General features: G+C 38.8%; 1 protein-coding gene across 1 annotated transcript in view; it reads right to left on the reverse strand.

Moving 5' to 3' along the window:
• The window catches only part of ttc6 (tetratricopeptide repeat domain 6), a 165,070-nt gene that overhangs the window by 58,012 nt on the left and 88,276 nt on the right, over positions 1 to 18,782 (reverse strand). The window contains exons 15-16 of the mRNA XM_052015541.1: positions 8,880 to 9,049; positions 7,320 to 7,440 (exon numbers count right to left, since the gene is read on the reverse strand). Of these exons, the coding sequence (XP_051871501.1) occupies positions 7,320 to 7,440; positions 8,880 to 9,049 (291 nt within the window). The remainder of the gene's footprint in view (positions 1 to 7,319; positions 7,441 to 8,879; positions 9,050 to 18,782) is intronic.

Here is an 18,782-nt window from a genome sequence, read left to right on the forward strand (position 1 = left end):
ATTTAAAGTGCATTCTTCAGCCAACTCTCATTTATATTCTTTGGATGTAAACCTGAAAATATTCATCTATGGTTAAAGTAACAGAGTTTTGAGCAACAGCATCATGGTTGAATTTTGCGAGGAGGTGCTGAACAGTATACACCAAATAAAAAGCAATCCTAACACTGAATACTGTTGTCGATAGGTGGTTCCACGTGGTCACTTCTTATGAGTGAACCTAGAAAGTGAATGTCAACAGGGACATGGGATCTTTCACAACTGACCATTCTTTTGAGTGTGTAAACTCCTAACAATAGTTATTTTACATGGAGGGTCAGCAAAATGAATAGTGGCTGATTTATCCTACACATAGTTCAAGATCACTAAGGCATAATGTAGATATCTCAGTGTAATCCAGAATAACATCAGCAAACTTTTGATTAGGAATCATGGTAATTAAAAAATATAAAATGAATTTATTCGATAGTTCAAATATTTAACAGGGAAGTAGTAAAAAAGTTCCAAATCTATATTTGATTGGAAGGTTCTTTTTAGACAGTCCCTCAGATCCAAGGATAACTTGCTTCCACTCCATTTCTGCAGGTTCACGGGTGACTGTTGTCCTCCTATGCAGGATCTACAGTCCTTACCATAGGTGGAGCAGGGGGTGCTTTGTGGGGTAGATCAGTGGGTAGGTTGTAATATGGTGTGCTCCTTCCACTGCTTGTGAATACATTCTATGTGCTCCCACTTAGAGAGTCAAGCCACTCAGCGATTTCCTAGATTCACCTTCTCTACTTTGAGTGGTAATGGGCCAGGGATTCTTATGGGTTAATGAGATGTGCATGAACCTCTAAGAATCCCTTGAAATATTCCCACCATTTTCCTGGAAACCTCTTTCCATGATGGAGACTGGATGGTCGATTTGCGAGTCTGTGTCAGACACAAAGACAATGTGGCATGCCCACCTAAGCTGGCTAAGTGTGATCAGAGCTTCAGTGCTGGAGATTTTGACCAGAGCAAGAATGCTGACATTATTTAGCCTAGGCTGCCTGTAGATTTAGAGAACTTGCACAGATAGAGACAAAGCTCCAAGTTATCATCTCCTTCACTGAAGTGTACAAAAGGGTCTTGTAATAAATGTCCAGAAGACAAAGCTGCTCTTTCAACTTCGCTCTATCGTACAACTGCACTCCCAACAATCAAAGTCCATGGAGAGACCTTGAAAAAAGTAGAACATTTGACCATATCTTGGGAGCCACCTCTTTGTAAAGGAAGACATTGATGTCAAAATTCCATGCTGCCCCTCATGTACCAGTACAGCTTTGAGCCAACTGAAGTATGTCCAAAGAACAATACCTCTAACCCATCACTAAGTTCATGATCAGTAGTGATCCTACCCTCCTGTACACTTCAAAGTCAAGGACCCGGGTGCACAGAAGAAATACCACCAAGTTTGGCACCAGTATTTACCACATTTACATGTATTAAAATAAATATTTTATGTGTGAAGTGTGCCCAAAATAAAATCAGTTTTGATTTTTTTATTAATTCTGCTTCACGATAAGCTGTAGTTGTTTGTACATTGAATTTTAATCCTCTAACCACATAGAATATTTCAACACAAGGTGAAAAGAATTACAGATGAAGAATAGTACATTTCCAAGACCTCATGTAATATTTAATTTAACACATTTACCTCCAATTTCACGTATTTCACTGGCAGATTAATTACCTTTAGTGCGGCACTCATTTTTTGCATTAAATTATCGTTCAAATACAGGGACAAGAACAAGCAGATAATTGAGGAAGGTCCAAAAACCTCTGTTCCTATAACAAATTATCCACCAAAAATATATACCTTCTGTTTACCATATCCTATGGTTTGGATGGCATTGAAACCTTGAGATAAATAGTCACACACTGGTAGCTGGGGACATGATAGCAGCAAGGTTAAAGGCCTGTATTTTCTTCCATGACGACAACGGTTCCACTGTGAATTCTCAAGGAATTCTGCTGCAGCAGGGCATACATTTCTTGTAATCCCTCAACAGTTATGCTTGGTAAGAAACCCACTGAACCTGTGCGAGGTCAGACCTGGCAACAGCAGCTCCATCAGTTCAGTAGAAAAGAAAGGCTGCAAAGGCTCTAAGAATCTTCAGTAAATTTATGTTTTGATCTATGTTTATTTAAATATTTTAATTGTTTTAAGTCTAGTGTTTTAATTTTTAAAGTTTTTATTTTTTAAAATTAGTTTAATTCTTAGTCATTTCAAATATTTTGAATATTTTGGAATAAACATTCCCTGTTTATTGACAGTTTTGACTGCTGGCTAAGTCAGGGGAAAAAGCTATCGTTCTTTTCAGCTTTTCTGGCCCCATCACAAGATGCAATTTCCATGTGGTAAGCCATGTGCAATGCTTGATGAGGGTGCCATGTCTCCTTGCCAGTGATGTGCCATGTCTGTCATTGAGGAGATTGGCACAGCTTCTACAAAGAAGTTCTCATCAGTCAAGCCAAATCGAGTTTATCATCATGTGCATTGTTTATTAACACAAGTATGGTGAGGAACAGATACAATGAAAAACTTGTTTGCAGCAGCATCACAGGCACATTGGTACAGACAACACACAGAATATAAATTATATATAAAATCATACCATACAGTGAAAAGAAGTGTGCAAAAGCAAGACCTCAGTGCAATAAAGAAACAAATACATAATCGAAGACTGTAGTGTTCCAATTACTGAGGTAGGGTTGGAGTTGTGCAAGTAGGTTCAAGAACCTGATTGTTGTCGGACAGTAGCTGTTCCTGAACCTGGTGGTATGGGACTTCAGGCTTCTGTACCTCCTGCCTGACGGTAGCAGCAAGAAGAGGGCATGACCCGGATGGTAGGGATCCTTGTGGAGAGATGCTGCCTTCTCGAGGTACTGCCTCCTGTTGATGCTGTCAATGGTGGGGAGGGCTGTGCTTGTGATGGACCGTGCTTGTGATGGACCAGGCTGTGTTCATGACTCTCTGCAGCCTCGTTTTCCTGTGCACTGGAATTGCCATACCAGGCCGTAGTGCCTCTGTAGAAGTTAGAGTACTTGGTGACATACCAAATCTCCTTAAGCTTCTGAGAAAGTAGAGCTGTTGACGCGCCTTCTTTGTTATTGCAACAATGTGCTGGGCCCAGGACAGGTCATCCAAGATGTTAATGCCAAGGAATTTGAAGCTGCTTATTCTCTTCACCTCTGACCCACCAATAAGAACTGGTACGTGGTTTCCCAACTTTCCCTTTCTGAAGTCAATGATTAGCTCCTTGGTATTGTTGACATTAAGGGTGAGGTTGTTATTGCAGCACCACTCAACCACATGTCTATCTCACTCCTGTACAGACTCATCACCCCTCAGATTCAGCCAACAACAGTGGTCTTGTTGGCATATTTATAGATAGTATTGGAGCTGTACTTAGCCACACGTTTGTGGGCATAAAGAGAGTAAAGCAGGAGGCTGAGCACACTGCCTTGAGGTGCACCTGTTGATAATCAGTGAGGAGGAGATGTTGTGACTGATCCATATTGATGAAGACCTGCCGGTGAGAAAGTCAAGGATCCAGTTGTAAAGGAAGGCAGAGGGGCCCAGGTCTTTGGGCTTGGTGATAAGTTTGGAGGGGTTGATAGTGTTGATCCAGAACTGAGGGGACAGCCAGTGAGATAGCATCTGCTGTTGACCTGTTGTGGTGATAGGCAAATTGAAGGGGATCCAAATCATTTCTGAAGTTGGAGTTTATTTGTGCCATAATCAATCTCTTGAAGTACATTGGTACGATGGATGCTAATGCTACCAGATGGTAGTCATTGAGGCAGGTCACTGTGCTCTTCTTAGATACCGGTACTACAGATGCCCTTTTGAAGCAGGTGGGAACCTCAAGCCACAGAAGTGAGAGGTTGAAGGTGTCCTTGAATACGCCAGCCAATTGGTCTGCACAGATCTTCAGCACTTGGCTAGTAAGCCGACTGAGCTGGATGCTTTTTAAGGGTTTACCCTCTTGAAGGATGCCCTGACTTGGCCTCAGAGACTGAAATCACAGGGTTAACTGGAGCTATGGAGGCTTGTGTAAGAATGTTATTATTCTCTCTTTCAAAGCATGCATAAAAAGCATTGAGCTCATCCAGAAGTGATGCTTCATTGCCACTAATGCTACCTATTTTCGCTTTGTAGGAAGTGATGACGAGCAAGCCCTGCTTTAACTGTTGAACATCCGTCTGTGATTCCAGTTTAGTCCAGAGCTGTCCATTCATGCTTGCAATGGTCCTCTGTAAGTAGTGCCTGGACTTCTGGTATGACTCTGTATCATCCGTGCTAAGCACCACAGATCCAGCCTTCAGTAGATTACGAATCTCCTGGTTCATCCAAGGTTTCTGGCTGGGAAAGACTTGGACTGTTTTTGTGGGTACACACTCGTCCATGCAGTTCTTTATGAAGTTGGTGACAACTGTGGTATATTCATTCAGGTCTGCTGACAAATCCTTGAACATGGCCCAGTTCACTGATTTGAAGCAGTCCTGTATTCAATCCTCTGCCTCCCTTAACCAGCTCTTCATAGTCCTCACCTCTGGTGCCAAGCTCTTTAGTCTCTGCCTGTATGCAGGAAGAAGCAGCACAGTCAGGTGGTAGGATTTACCAAAGTGCAGGCAAGGGGCGAAATGGTAGGTGTTCCTGATGGTGGTACAGGTGATCCATACAAGGTTAATGCACACATAGGTAGGCAAGTGATGAGTGTTACAGCTGCTAAGAAATTCAGGGCAAATAATTAAGTTACTTGCCCTAACATTATGCAGTGGGAAACAAACACACATTGACCTTAATTTTGCAGTCATCACTGACCTCAGCAAAAACTGAATTTAACTTCATCAAACATACTAACATGAACTTGTACAGAACACTGAGATTTATCTGAAAATCTACTTATGTGCATCTGCGTATGGACATGTAAAGGAATTTCACTAGATGTAAAACTTGATATCTTACAAACATTTGATGCCGGAGGAAAATCTTTGTGCAACAACATCTACACAGCCGTTGGCCACTTAAGAGATTTGCTTTGGAAACTGAGAATACAATCTCTTAAGTAGCCTCTTTGCTGTGAACCAGCACCTGTAATAATATCATTACCGTTGAGAGAAAAATATCCCATAGAAACGCATCTTCACATAACACGCGATTCAATGGGAAATAGGGTTTCACATAGATTTGTTTTATTTAATGCCAAGCAAGTCAAGCACTCACGAGTGATAGGTTGGTACCATTGTAGAGGTTTGTGGAACCAAGAGACAATTGGTTGAAGCTGATGACATGAATCTGAAGTGCTTGTGTAGATCATATGATCTCTCCAAGAAATGAAGTAAATCTGGATGATGAATCACTCAGTTGTGAAAGTGTGCCCAGGATGAATCCAGTGCAGTATTCAAGAAGTGAAGAAGCAAATCCAAGTAAGTCTGACAAGAAGAACTTTCTTAAAGTTCAAATCTAGAACCAGTTTTGGTTCAGCACTTAAAATGTGAAAGGATATCAGGAAGACTTCAAAAAACAGTTGCTAGGTGAGGATTTATTATTGTTGTTCTTTAAATGTATGCATTTATGCATTAATTGATATCAATGAATGGGTTTCTATTGGATAGAACAGCCATGCTTAGTACCTGCTTTGCAGCAATCTAACATTGTCACAGATAGTCTGCGAGGCAGCTCATCCTGCTTTTCTTGGGCACCGGAAAGACTGCTGCCCTTTTGGAGCAGCTGGGAACCTCAAACCACAGCTTCCTCTACCAGTTAGTCATGAATATGGTAACATTACAATAGCCTTGTGGGGCAATACAGCTCCACAGACAGGAATATTTACATAATTCAGAAGTAACTATTAATGATTGGACAGTTATATTTCTTTGGAAAAATATCAATACATCAACAGCAACGTCTTCCATGGTAACTTTAACATAACAAAGCACTTCATTGAATCACAATCAACAAAAATTGATGTCGAGTTGCATAAGGAGATTTCAGGACAGTTGAACAAAAGCTTAATCAAAGACTAAGGTTTTACCGAGTGCCTCAGAAGAGAAAAGAAGTGAAAAGGCAGAACAGTTTTCAGGAGATAATTCCAGAGTTTTAGATTATGGCTGCTAATAGTAGTCAATGAGTGAATGGGAGCAGTTCGAGAGTCAGAACATAAGACAAAAGAACAAGAATGTTGGAGTTGCAAAATGCAGAGATTGGCCAGCAAGATCAAGCTATACAACTGAACAATTTTGTCAAGACTCCAGAAACAGAGCCTTGTGACTTATCAAGCCTTCCAATTTTCCAACAAGAGATTTTGAGCAGAATAAATGATCATGGCTACAGACATGTGCAACCTTCACTACCGATAATAATTATGCACCCACAGTCCACACATAGTATAAACCTTACCCATAAGTGCAATCATTAAGAGAGCTGATGTGTTAGTGGATATCTTAAAGATAGGTAAGCTTTATACAGGTGTTATCAGGAATATTTTAATGCCAAAATTTATGGCTAATATGCTATACAGTAATTGCTATGTTCTTGTTAACTTCTATTTAAGTTGATGTTTTTAGTGCCACCTCCCACATTTTTAATGTCACAAAAAATGTTCCAGATTCCAGCATCTGCTGTCTCTTTTGCCATCATTTTTTGTTATTGTCATTGAAATAATAATATACCAAACTTTGAAGAAGGAGATGCAAAACAGAGTTCTACTGGCATGTATGATTTCGATGAGGTCAACAAGTACAACAGAAACCAAATGCAAGAATAATGCAAATATGATAATTTGTCTGTGCTACTTGCTACTCCAGACTCTACTACACACACCTGATGAAAGGAGACTTGCCTATACTGCCTCCACTTAAAGTGTGCTTGCCACATTTCTAGAAACATTTCAAACAGGTAAAACTCTTTCCATGAAAAAAAGTTACAAAAGCTTAAACTGATGTGTTAAGATCCTTCACTGCCATCGGTCATCAAATATAAAAGTGTACTGTGGCTGCCTCATATTGAACAAGTGATAACTAGTAGCTTTAAAAGGACAACAACTTTAACATTGTTTCTACATAAAGAAGGCATGAGCTGTGTTTCCTTGTACGCAGCCCAGTGTAAACAGTGGTTACAATAATATCATGGTTCTTCTTACAAACCTCATGGTATAATCAACAGAAAAGATTTGGAATACAATTAATCTTCATATGGTATCTCATCACAGTAGCATGATGCTTTAATAATTTCCCTCCTGGTGCAATCAGCTAACTAACTAAAAATGAAAGTAGACCTAAGCAGGTACCTGTCGAGCTTGAGTACACATTTGAAGTCCCATATTGCCGCTTGCCACTGACTGAGCTCAGTGTACAAAATTCCACGATGTAAAAATGAATTCAAATTCTCAACCTCATTATTGATAAGCACTGTAAAGGGAAGCACATAGACTCTTTAGTAAATCTGCTTAACTAGCATATGAAAAGTAAAGTATGTCAATTTAAATACTGGATTGTGTAGCAAATACTGATTTGTGCTGTGTGATCTAATTTCAAAGAAAAATAAAACACTACAGAAAATCATGGGCTTCATGCAGGTTGCATAGTCCATCATTTTTGTTCCAGATACTCCAAGCATTAAGTGTATTAAAGCTCAGAAGACTCAGAACACGAGAAGTAACCTCCAAAAGGCATGTAAAACATGTCCAGATGCTACTTCTGTAATTTTCATAGCATATCCATCTACAGGTCATTCAAGCAGAAGCAGGCATTCACAACCAGGTTAACATCAGAAAATGCTGGACCCAAAATGTTTTAACTTGGTTTCTCTTTCCATAGATTTTGCCTGACGTGCTATGTTTCTAGACTTTCTGTTTTTATTCCAGATTTCCAGCATCTCCAGTTTTTTGATTTTCATTCACAGCTGGGTCCCAAGATGTCACTGAGATCGCACCTCAGGTAGCATCCCTTGAAGGCAAGCACTTATTTGGCTCTCCTTCAGGCCCCCATATTACCCACCTCCACAAGCTCACATCCTTTGCTTGACCAGTTTTGCTTCCCACTGATCAAGACAGTATGACATAAGATTTGTTGAATTTTACATTCAGAACCCCACAACCCCCAAACATCTAATACTCCCACCCACCTCACTGATCATTTGCCTGACCCTGTCTTGGATTCCTCCATAGCAACCTCCTGACAACTCCACTTTGGCAACGCTAACCTCATTTCAATTCCTCCACAATCCTCACGATACTTGACCTGATACCATGAGACTTCATGGGGTCCAGGGTCCATAATGAGGACTTCTCCCTTCCGGTTATATACCATGGTGCTCCCACCCCTAGTGGGTCTGTCCTACTGGTAGGACAAGACATATCCAGGAATTGTGATGAAGGGACATTGCCAGTAACACATGAATCTGAGAGTAGAATTTTGTCAGACAGTTGCTTGACTAGTCCATGGAACAGTTCTGCCCATTTGGACATCATTCCCCAGATATTTATGAGGGATACATTGCAAGGTTGACTGAGCTGGGAACTCTTTGCTGCATCTGAATTAAATGCCAGGTGGTTCATCCAGCTTTATTCTTTCTCTGTTTGAACATAGCTGTAAAAGTACAACGCAATGGCTTGTTGGGTTACTTCAGAGGGAATTTAAGAGTCAATCACATGGGACGGGCCTGCAGTCAGCTAATGATCACATAGTTCTTCCCCGAAGGAGTTATTTTAACAACAATCTGTAGTTTTCGTGGTCATCATTATTAGGTTCTTTACAATTTCTAAGTAACTTGTCGTAGGTAGACAAATCAACTTTTCGTAACATTTGTATAACCACTAACCACAATGTATATTTACTGTACAATCTACCTGAAACACTGAAGTCCTGTAAAGCTTTACATGGGTGAACCTTCCGTAGCAAGCAGGCTCTATGATAGAAAGCCATCCAGTTGTTAGGCTCCAAATGAATAGCAACAGACAGATCCAAAATTGCTTCTCTAAACAATCCTTGTTTAGCATATGCTTGTCCACGATAATTCCTAGAATAGAAAAAAAAATCATAGAAATATATATTACATTCATAGGAGGGAGCTATTCAGCCCATTTTGCCTGTGTATAGCTGATTAATTAATCCTATTCCTGGAATAAAATGTAGATTAGAGTCAGCTGACAATGGAGAACACTTTTAGAAAGCATCACTTGTGATAATCATGTGGATACAGTACTCAAATCATGCTTCTCAAAAATCCATTTACATTGTTTATTTTTTCCATAGGTTGGACTGATCAATTCCTCATTAGAATCACCATTCTTTCACAATGTCCAACCCTTTCCTATGACAGTAGGCGATATTAGTAACATTAGTCTGCAGCTCATGCATTCATAATGCTGGTAAATGATACTGTACTGCATTTTCTAAAATAAATAACATTTCCCCAGGATTAACACTCACATTGTACTCTGAGATTGCTGCAGAATGTAGGCCACCATGTCCAGAATGACTAATCCCAGTTGCTCATTCAGATTACCATGCTGTTTTCATGAAATGCAAAAGTTTTGATTACATTCATGTGCAACTGATGTTTGATCAACAGTGACCATTGTGCAGATCTATGGTTTTCTTGCTGACTGCCATTGTGCTTTTATACTGCAGCAACCTTGCAACCTTTGCCTCTGTACAGTCAGTAAGAGGCTGTCTACTCATGGGCGAGAGGAATTCTATGCAACCCCATCTCCGACTTCCTCTCAGGAAGCCACACTCAATAAACAAACTGCACTTCACTACAACCAAATCATTGGTCAATTAAATTGCAGGTAAAGCTAATCACTAGAGACTTCAACAATTGCCTAGTGGCCCTGGGATGAATGCAGACAGAAGTAAATGAGTGGGCTCAAGATTGCACACTTCTATGATTCTGTGGCCTTGAGTGATTATAGAGAAAGGGATAAACTCAAATTAGTTTCAGTTAATGAAACAATTACAGCTGTAAATAACTGTGATATACAATAAGAATGTCAAAGCAATCAGAGGGAAGAGGAGGAAATATGTAGACAAATTTTTGGCAAGCGGAAAAATAATTGTAAAGGATTTCAACTATCCTAATACAGACTCTAAAAGGTGTCCCACATGATAGTGCTTTGGTATAGGCTGCATTATCTTTTGTACAATGGGACCAAAACATGAAACAAGTACCTTAAGGACAAATAACGCTGTGGATGGCAAAGAAGCAGCCTCCAAAGTCCATTGGAACCAAGGTTCTGTCGTACAGTTCATCAAAGAACGCATGAGTTAAATAGCCTCTATTCTCATTTCTTAACAATTATACTCAAAATTCATTTTACTCCTGGCATCTATCCAAAATCAACACCGAAAATGATAATAATTTGCTTTAAGAACAGCTTGCTCACAAGATATTCAAAAAAGTTAATCATTTTACTGGATTCCAGAAAAACATACACTATTATTGTCACCTCAAGGCAAATAAAGTCCAGATGAAGGGTCTTGATGTGAATCATCGACTGTCCATTTCCTTCCATAGATGCTACCTGACCCACTGAGTTCCTCCAGCTTTTTGTGTTGTTGCAAATTTACAGTGCTTGCTTTAAATGTTTACTTACTTACAAGGCATTTGTGTTCCTTTCGCACTCCCACCTGTCCATCCAGGTTCTCTCTCTGTTCACGTTTTCTATTCCCTCCCCTTCTCCCTTGTTACCTAGACTCATTACCACCTCCCACTTGGTTCCATCTGCCCATCACCCACATACCTATCAACCTGGGTTTCTTTTCCCTCGGTTCACCTTTCCTATCCATATCCCCTTCCCCACCCAGTTCCAACTGCCTAATCCTTCTCTCTCACTCGCCCCTCCACCTGTCACCTACCATGCAGCTGTCACCTACCGGCTTCTATCTCAACACTCCCCCCCCCCCCCCAATTTCCTGGTTCCACCTATCACCTACCAACCTTCATCTTGCCCCCTTCCCTCTCACTTCTAAATACTATCTACCTCCCCTCTACACTCTCAGTCCTGAAACACCAATCAACCCTTTGCTTCCACAGATGGTGCTTGACCTGCTGAGTTCTTCCAGCAGTATATTTTTTGCTCCAGATTCCAGCATCTGAAAGCTCTTGTGTCTCCAGCAATGAGTTCTTGGTGTTTGAGGTAAGCTTTACCTTTTTTTACTATACCCTACCTGCATGGTCCTTGATATGCATGACGTTCACTTACATCTTTATTGGTAACATATCACTCAAACCTCAGTATCTCATCCTTGGATGCCTCTCGTTGCTCTGAAATTCATTTACCTTTATGTAGCTGTTTTCTGAGCTCTTTTGGTGAATCACACTCCGTTTAGCAAAACTGGCATTTTCCCAATTACATATTCTTACTCCTAATCCATCTTTATCCTTTTCCATAACAATAATCACCAACATTAAAAGCTCCTGGTACCACTTGCACCTATCCAATTTCATTTTTGAAACTTAAATCCAGGAATCCACCGCTCTTATTGAGCTGTCCAGATACTGGTTAAAAACGTTCTCCATTACATTTTAAGAACTCTGCCCCCTCAATATACTTTAGAATAAATCTGTATCAGTTATTATTAGTTGAAATCCTCTACAATTGATTCTTCACTTGCAAGAAATTTGTCTACATATTTGCTTGTATCCTCTGACTGTTTGATTATGCTTATTGTATACCATGGTTCCTCGCAGCTGTAATTGTTTCATTAACCAATACTGTCACTAATTCAAGTTCATCTGCTTTGGTCTCATCCAGAGCCACAGAATCATACAAGTGTGCAGGAGGGAGGAAACTTGGCCATTTTCCAATTGTGTGAACTCTATGAGCATACAGGAAAAGGAATCAGTGCTCCAATTCAATTAGGAAATGTTGTACTGAATAAGAGAATTAGAATCTAAAAGAAAAAGGAAGAAAGAAACTGAAGAAAGACAGATGGAAATCCAAAATTAGCTGTATTTATAGAGGGTTCTGTCAACACAGGACTGAGAATCCCTAAAACATTAATTCTGTATTCCTAATAATTGAACCTAAAGGGATAGAAATTGTCTAGTCCATAAAAACACAAGATAAAATGGTGATGTGCATTTTGTCTTTATTGGTGTATGGTTTTCCTTCCCAAACCAAGAAATTGTACACTTTTAAATTGTGGATCACAGAATTTCTCTATTAGATATTTTCGGAGCTATTAATCTCATGAATACTGGGTACCAACAGTATGAAAGCAGCACTAACTAATGTCATCTCTTAAAGGGAAGCTGACTATTTAACCAAATTACTGCTGGAAGATATTGCAGACCATTTCTAACTGCATTGAATGATGGCCCTAGAGGAAAGGAACAAGAGGCAACCCTAGATTCATAAATTACAACATTGACATACAGGTTGAAGAAATCAACAGCTGCAAGAGGACCTGCACATTAAGGGTCGAAGAACACTCCCCTGGGCTGGGATAAAACAGCATTGGGAGGATACAGCAAAAAGGAGGCGTATAGGAATGAGATAGATTAGCTGGTTGAGTGATGTCGCAACAACAACCTTGCGCTCAATGTCAGCAAGACCAAGGAATTGATTGAGGACTTCAGGAAGGGGAAGTCGGGAGAACACACACCAGTCCTCATTGAGGGATCAGTGGTGGAAAGGGTGAGCAGCTTCAAGTTCCTGGGAATCAACATCTCAGAGGATCTTTCTTGGGCCTAACACATTGATGCATTTACGAAAAAGGTATGCCAGCGGCTTTACTTCATTAGGAGTTTGAGGAGATTTGGTATGTCACTGAAGACTCTTGCAAATTTCTGCAGATGTACAGTGGAGAGCATTCTGACAGGTTGCATCACTGCCTGTATGGAGGCTCCAATGTGCAAGACTGAAAGAGGCTACAGAGGATTGTAGACTCAGCCAGCTCCATCACGGGCACAACCCGCCCCACCATCAAGGACATCTTCAAGAGGCGATGCCTCAAAAAGGCGGCATCCATCATTAAAGGACCCTCACCATTCGGGACATGCCCTCTTCACGTTACTACCACTAGGGAGGAAGTACAGGAGCCTGAAGACCCACACTCAGTCTTTTAGGAACAGCTTCTTCCCCTTCGCCATCAGATTTTTGAACAGTCCATGAAACCATGAACACTACCTCGTTATCCCTCTTTTGCCCTATTTATTTATTTTTATAACTTATAGTAAGTTTTATGACTTGCACTGTACTGCTACTGCAAAACAACAAATTTCACGACCTGTGTCAGTGATAATAAACCTGATTCTGATATGGTAAGAGAACTCCAGGAGTGAGACATGATGGTCCTAGTCCTAGCAGAAAGTAGTTTAATGACTCGAGTCATAGGCTGACTCCTCAAGTTGAAGGAGACAGCTATAATCCCATCTGACATCAAAACCACTTCAACACTTACCATTGTTCCATCACTCACATCTCATAGACCTCACACACACCTAAACTATTCCATCATGGGTGGTATTTCATTCAAACACATTGAAATGCTTTCCTCTATCTCGTGGGAGAAGGTCGATTACATAAGATGCTTGCATTTGCTGACTGAAGAGGTTTCAATTTCACCAGCTCACTCAATTGGAAGAAAGAGTTCTAGTCATAATGGGTGCTGCTACCAAATAAGCAGTCACCACTGGTGAATCAGAAATTATTGTGGGTGACAATGTACTCAGGTGCAATTAGCCCTTACAATTTTGATATTTCCTGATCCATAATAAAATGTTTATAAACATTCACCTATCATATGAGTGTCTCTTACCCATTCCCTCCTTCACCATGCCCTTTCTCATTCCAGATTCTTGGGAATGCCCATATATGTAGGACTCAATCAAGAAAAACAAAGAAGACCTTCGATCAATGCATGTGTCACCCCTATCCAGCTCAGATCCTGGTATCTCCTGGAATGTGTAGGGTAGTTTAGAGGAGCACTCTGTGTTAAACAAGACTCTTGGGCAGGACTGGACCTCAATCTGGCAGGCTGGAAGGACATCCATTGAAGGATCTGGATATTGATTTTGGTTGATCCATTGTCCCATTCCTGCAAAGCGCCTGCAAGAAATGCCAAGGAATATGGGAGAGCCCTGCAAAATCATTCACAAATTTTTGAGCAGAATTTGGAGACCATTCTTTACGGAAGATGAATACTGAGCAGTTCCTTGATAGCAACAGCAGATCCAACCTCAGGGTATATAACGACAGAGACTTAGCTACTTTTGTAGCTTGGCCAGAGGCCATTCAACATCTCTGTGCTCTGATGGATGCTCAGAACAATGACATTCAAGCTCTGCTGGCTGGCAGTAGATTTCAATGCTGTCTCTCTTGGTGGTGCCAGATGGAGTAGGTTGCATTTTGGCACTGCTCCACTCACTTTTTAATTTCTTGTTCACCACCCTCTTATTACCTATGCTAAAGTATTAACAAGACTTTTAGAATACTTTTATAAGATTGGATTTTGATTTTTAACTGCCAGAAATGAATACCAGAGCTAAAGCTACAGCTGAAAGCAAGGGGAATGGGGATCCTCAACTTACTTTGGAAGCTATTTCTAAACTCCTGGATAAAAAACTTGATCAGAAATTTTCCACTTTGGAAACACCATCAAAGGAGGTTGAAGACAGACTAACAACATTTAAATAGGAAAATGTTAAGCAACAGAAATTAGTTGCTGAACTGGATGAAGCTGGCAAAGAGAGAGATCGTAGACTGAGCTCATTGGAAAAGAAATTAACTATGACTACCCAAATACTGGAACAGCAAAGACAGAAGATTATTGACTTAGAAAGTCGAAGTCAGAGGAACAAGTTGCAGATCATTGGCCTTCGCGAAGATGTCGAAACTGGTAATCCTATTGAATTCTTTTCCAAACTTCTGATGGATGTGTATGGCTCTGAAGCTTTCTCTGTACGCCCCATACTTGGTCTTAACGCTTGGTGAACACGATCAAAACCTCCAGCAGAGCAAAAACCACGGCCAGTAATATTGAGATTCCACTATGTGAGTATTAAAGAGCATTTGATTCAAATTGCTCGTCGTCAAGAAATGATCCAATACAAATATTGGAAGTTTTGTCTGGTTGAAGATTACAGTCCATAAGTTATGAAAGAGAGATTGCGTTATAAACTGATTATGTCGCGGCTTATCAAACGAAGTATCAGCCTGCATTGCTGTTTCCAGCTCGCCTGAGGATTGTACTCCCTGACAAATCATGTAAATGGTTTAATTCCGTGGATGAAGCTGAAGAATTTCTCAATGATTAACTTTCGACTCCAGGTAGTTAATAAATGCGCTATTTGATTTTTTACACTTATTTGGTTTACAAGGTAATAACTAACTCACAGATTTGAACGTTTTATGTCCGGAGATTTTTTTTAACCCTTTATTAACACTTTTGTGTTTGGTTCTGGAACATGGATATTTATCATGTTTCTATTTTACAATTTTTTCCCCTTTTATTATTCGACTTTAATATTTTTAATTGTTTTTTCTTCTGTAATATTACTAAGATTGTATTTTTTAAATGTCACCCTTCAGTATTTTTAACTGTGTAGGATTTTCTCAGTAAGCTGTTTTGTTTCAATGTTTATATTTTTGAAATGTTTTTGGTACTTGTATCTCCATGTTTTGACTATTGGTGGTATTTTGCATTCCTTTTAACTTGGAGATTTGCCACCAAAAGAGGTGGGGTTAGGGGATTTAGTAGGTAGCATTCTGGCTGTCTATTGGCCAGTTTTCGGGCTTTTGTGGGTGGGGATGGGGGTGGGGCTGTTTTTAGTTTAGTTTTTTCCTTCTGGACTGATCTAAAAATACAAATATGTCTGAATTGTCGTCATATCCGGCTCCTCTTTGAACTTTTTTTCTTCTTCCTATTAGTGAATCTCCTGTGCAGCAAGGTTAACCCTTTACATACCATATGTTTTAGTTTATTAAAATGGATAATATGATTAATTTTGTTTCATGGAATACAAATGGTTTAAACAATCCAATTAAGCAGAAGATGACCTTTAAAGTTTTTCATAGATTAAACGCTCAGATTATTTTTGCTCAGGAGACTCATATTAGGAGAGAGGATAATCAGTGCTTTTTTAGATTCTGGAGGGGTCAACAGTTTCACTCTAATTCACAAGCGAAGGTGAAAGGAGTCTCTATTTTTATAGACTCCTCAATTTCATTTGTTCATTATGAAACAATTTCAGACCCTAACGGTAGATTTTTTTATTAATCACTGGCTTACTTCATAACAAAAAAGTTGTTATGGTTATTGTTTATGCACCTAACGTCGATCATCCTGAGTTCTTTAAACATTTTAATTGCACCTTTTCCTAATTTAAACGAATATACATTGATTATGGGTGGAGATTTCAATTGTTGTTTAAACCCTTCGATGGATAGGTCTGCGTCGAGTCAAGTACTTCCAAACAAATCCGTTGTTTTTATTAATTCCTTTTTAGTTGATTCCGGAATTTTATAAGTTTAGAGATTTCTACATCCATATGATAAAGAGTTTTCATTCTTTTCTCATATCTATCACAACTATTCTAGAATTGATTACTTCTTTAGCTACTCTCGATTAGCTCCATCTGTTATTGACTGTAAGTATGATGCAATTGCCATTTCTGATCACGCGCCATTGAAACTATCAATCAAATTAGTGGACATAGCCTCTGGTGCCAGACAATGGCGATTCAATTCTTCTCTACTTCAGCATGTTAAACGATTGCTTACTAAATGGTCCCCATTGTCTATATCATTGATTGGTCAAATCAATGAGGTTAAGATGACTATTTTAACTAAATTTTTGTATTTATTCCAGGCAGTTCCAACCTTCATCTCCAAATCCTTTTTTGATATTATTGATTCTGAAATTCTTTTATTTATATATATATATATATATATATAATAATATCTGGCAGAATACAAACCCAAAGTTAAGTAAGAAATATTTACAGAAATTAAAAAAGGATGGTGGTATGGCTTTGCCTAACTTTAGCTTTTACTACTGGGCAATTAATATTAGATAATTAATTTTTTGGACACAAGATTTAGATGTAATTCAATGTCCCCTATGGGTGTATCTTGAGCATGAGTCAGTGCAAGGGTGTTCATTAGCTTCTATTTTAGGAGCTTCGCTCCCCTTTGCACTTACTAAATTGAGTAAACAAATGATTAACCCAATAACTAAACATACAATACGAATATGGTTTCAATTTCATAAATTTTTTGGATTGAATAAATTCATTTTATCGAGTCCTATCCAATCCAATTTTTTCTTTCAACCATCCAGAATTGATTTAGATTTTTCTTTATGGAAAATGAAGGAAATAACATGCTTTCGTGATCTATTCATTGATAATTGTCTTTTGTCTTTTGAACAGTTGTCTAATAAATACAATTTGCCTCAATCACTTTTTTTCAATATTTACAGATTAGAAATTTTTAAAAAGTTATTTTACCTACTTTTCCGATACCACATAAAATTGAAATTACAGAAAAAATTTTAGGTTTTAATCCTTATCAGAAGGGCTTGATAGCAATAATTTATGATCTGATTATGAAAATACATCTGAAGACACTTGATAAAATTAAGAATGAATGGGAAAGAGAACTTCAGATACTTTTACCTATAGAGACATGGAAGAAAATTCTCCAATTAGTCAATACATCTTCAATGTGTGCTAGACATTCTTTTATACAGTTTAAGGTGGTTCACATGACCCATATGGCTAAGGATAAGTTAGCCTGTTTTTATCACCATATCAATCCTATATGTGACAGATGTAATTCGGAGGTGGCTTACCTGACACATGTTTGGGTCCTGCCCTCTTTTGGAAAAATATTGGAAAGACATATTTTATATTATTTCAATTGTATTGAATATTGATTTACAACCTCATCCTATTACTGCAATTTTTGGGTTACCAATGATGGAGTCTGGCCATCTATCCGCTTCAGCTATGATTGCATTTGTTACATTAATGACCAAGAGATCCATTCTATTTAAATGGAAGGATCCTATACCTCCTACCACATTTCAATGGTTTTCTCAAATTATAACATGTTTAGACTTAGAAAAAATTAGGAGTGGTACTGTTGATCCTTCACTTAAATTTGAGGAAATTTGGAGCCCATTTATTCAGTATTTCTATATAATGTAAGCAGACCTTTTTTGAATCCCTTTCAATAACCTTTTACTTGAATATAGAGGAACAGAGCTAATGACATAATAATATTTTTCAACCAAAGAAATAACAGTCCAGCTTTCTTTTTTGAAGTTTTTGGTTTGCTTTTATTATTTTTTTTCTTTGTTGTTTTACTATGGTTTTTGTTTTATTTTTGGGGTTCTCATTTCATATAATCAAATTTCTTTTCAAATTCTTTTGTATCACGTTCATTTAGTAAGTAATTGGGAGGTTCAGATTATATATTTTACTCCCTTTGTTTGTATATGTCAACCATTACTATTGTAATCCCGATCTCTTTGCACCATGTGTATAATTACTATTGTTATGTGTATTAATTTGAAATTTAATAAAAATATTGAAGAGAGATTTCAATGCTGACAGGAACTTTGAGGTTATGATAGTAACTGTATGATTTGTTTTTCATGTTCAGGCATATAATTTCCTGGCGTGGGGTGTCAGTCTGTGGAGCAAAATTCCACAATTCCCTCCCAGGAAGATTGAATATGCACTCCACCTCTGCCACTCCATTTGTGCCCTAAAAGTGACCCTCAGCCAGTTAATCCAG

The sequence above is a fragment of the Pristis pectinata genome, chromosome 1 (genome assembly GCF_009764475.1).
Source record: "Pristis pectinata isolate sPriPec2 chromosome 1, sPriPec2.1.pri, whole genome shotgun sequence".
Lineage (NCBI taxonomy): Eukaryota > Metazoa > Chordata > Chondrichthyes > Rhinopristiformes > Pristidae > Pristis > Pristis pectinata.